Below are 2,588 nucleotides of genomic sequence, written 5' to 3'. Positions count from 1 at the left end.
CACACACACACACACACACACACACACGATGCGGTGGAATCAAGCGCTCGTTCATTTTTGGGCATACGGAGTTATTGGTATCGCCTGAAAGCTTGTTTGTTTGTCTTGCATCCGAAGAAACAAATACCCGGTCCATTTATCTGGAATACAAGTAGAGATATTTGATTTGGTAAGGTGGTTTCAGGGGTAGAATTAGCCCAAAAATGTCCACAAAGCAGAGAGTCCGTGGAAAGTGACAGTTAACCTTTTTGTGCCTTTCATTAACGTTTTTAAGTAAAAACCCACACAGAAATGGATTCTTATGTACACATAAAAGGTGTTGAGCCAAAAAATAAAATTTCGATTAAAAATGCCGAAACGGCGAGAAAATACCAGTTTTTTTCAAATTCGTTATTTTGACGAACGAAGTGACTATTCCCAGTACTGGGGATAGATAGGTACAGAAACTATTCCCAGTGACGACGAAACTCTTTTCCATAAAAATCAGAAGTCTTTGCACTGTAGCCTAGACAGTAGACAGACTCTCTTCTCACTTCAGTTCAGTACTTTTGTTGTTCCCTTCTCTTACTTTGGGCTTAGACTTGACCATAAAATAGAAATCTAGATCTAGAAGAAAGAAGAATCGGGAAGGATTTCTATCTGTCCTGTACCGTGGTCTCCAAAATCCGTAGGTAGATCTAGATCTACACGTAAATTTAAATTACGACTGAATAACAAGCAAGCATAGAATGATCATTCCTTTTTCTTAAAAAGAAAATCTTCCACTCACACCAGTATCTACTTTACTTTAGGGTGTCTGCCATAGATTCACTCCATCGTCGCCTTAGTCTTCCTCTGGCTCTCCATCCAATTTTTTTTTAAAGCTCAATACTGTAATTTTTAAAAAACAATAACAGATTTTTTTTCAACCTTCAGTTCGCAAATTCGACCAATGATGTCGCCCCTTATTACAAGAAGCCACCCCAGGAAGACAGTATGCCACAGAAGCCCTCAACAACAACAACAGCAACAACAACAACAGCAACAACAACAACAACGACAACGACGACGACGATAACAGCAAGCACCGTCGGGCAGGAAGTGGATTTGGAATCTTACAAAAAGTACCTGAGGTCGAAATTTACGGGCGGTCAGAAATGTGAGGACCCGGGATCAAGAGACACAGGTCAGGCATTGGTATGTTTTTCCTCTCCAGGTGGTGATAGATGGATTGGAGAGGAGGGTGATGGGAAGGGGCTGATGGGAGGAAGAGTGGAAGGGGGAGGAGGGGAGGAGGAGGGGAGGCGGAGGGGAGGAGGAGGGGAGGCGGGTAGAGATCTCCCAGAAAGTGCAATCAAGAAATTGTCCCGCGATCCCAAAATCTTGTATTAAAATAATACATGGTGTTTAAAAAGGGGACCTACCTAAGGGACAATAACTTCCTCATCAGTGCCCTTATTTTAACAAAACTTCGAAAAAATAATTTTCAACCAATGGGACATCAAGTTTTTATGAAGACAATCCATCAGCGCCTTCTAGATCTAGAAATATTAAGTTTTAAAATGTCAACTCAAATTGGGTGAAACGCAAAATTCACTTCTTAAAAGCGTTCAGCTGCCGGGGGGGGGCGACTCGTTCTAGTTTCAGGGGGGAAAAAAGACTACAGTCACATCAAATGGATATCTCACCGTGCTGAGAAAGTTTTGGGGGAAATTAAGGAGGTAAAGGTGTCATGGAGTTGAGGTGCAGTTCCAGTGGGATGAGGTCACACCCTAATGTCTTGAGTGGCCCTTGTATGGTTACTAGAAAGCCTTATAACCCGTAAGTTTACAAAAGAATGGTCACCACACTCCCCAAACTTGAGCCCTTACAAAATTTAAATTAGTATCTTTGGGGTGTTTTTGACGGACAGAGTCTATGGAAATAAGCCACAAATAATCGAAGCCCAATGTTAAACAGGACGTCCAATCAAAGAATCGACCCCAAAAAAATTTTTAAACTGCCACGGAGTTAATATTCACAAATTCCCGTGGCTTATTGGAGCTTGTACGGAGAGAAATTATTGTCAACACCTGGAGATTTAAATAGCCATCATCTACCTGAGTTTATTTGACAATATAATTTACGTATAAACTTGTTTTCAAATAGAAATAATGACTCTTTGAAACAGAACAGTGTGGCCGATTTTTTTAAAGAAGTTGCAACCTTTTACATTTAACTCAGTTTTGGTTGAAATTGTAAAAACTTGATATTTTTCGAACATGGTAATTGATTTATTTCATACTCCAAAATATAATGTCCCCCTAGTTGAATTTTATTTTTTCAACATTTCTTTGAAATTAGTTTTTAAAATGGCCAAACTACTGCCCTTCAAATTTTAATCTGTCCTCTTTTTTTAGACACCCGGTATTTTAAAAAATTAATTTGCATTAAATTTGGTTACTTGGCTTTTACAACGATATAATAATCATTGTTAACAATATGTTATTTTTCTGCTAATATTGTCATAACTATTATCATTACTATTACTAGATCTATAACTATCGCTATTACTATTACTATTAGTACTATTATCATTATTAATACTATTATTGTTTTATTATTATTAT

The 2,588-nt window shown here is 38.2% G+C and overlaps 1 protein-coding gene across 1 annotated transcript in view; it reads left to right on the top strand.

The window, feature by feature from the left end:
• Window positions 1-920: 920 nt before the first annotated feature.
• LOC106011108 overlaps window positions 921-2,588 on the top strand; it is a gene marked incomplete in the record, with an annotated part of 16,411 nt that continues 14,743 nt past the window's right edge. Inside the window, 1 exon segment of the mRNA XM_013079530.2 lies at window positions 921-1,165. Coding sequence (XP_012934984.1) covers window positions 976-1,165 — 190 coding nt within the window.

This window comes from Aplysia californica, unplaced genomic scaffold (genome assembly GCF_000002075.1).
Source record: "Aplysia californica isolate F4 #8 unplaced genomic scaffold, AplCal3.0 scaffold00055, whole genome shotgun sequence".
Classification (NCBI taxonomy): domain Eukaryota; kingdom Metazoa; phylum Mollusca; class Gastropoda; order Aplysiida; family Aplysiidae; genus Aplysia; species Aplysia californica.
Note: the sequence above shows the minus strand (reverse complement) of the source record. Positions and strands in the feature narration are given on the sequence as shown.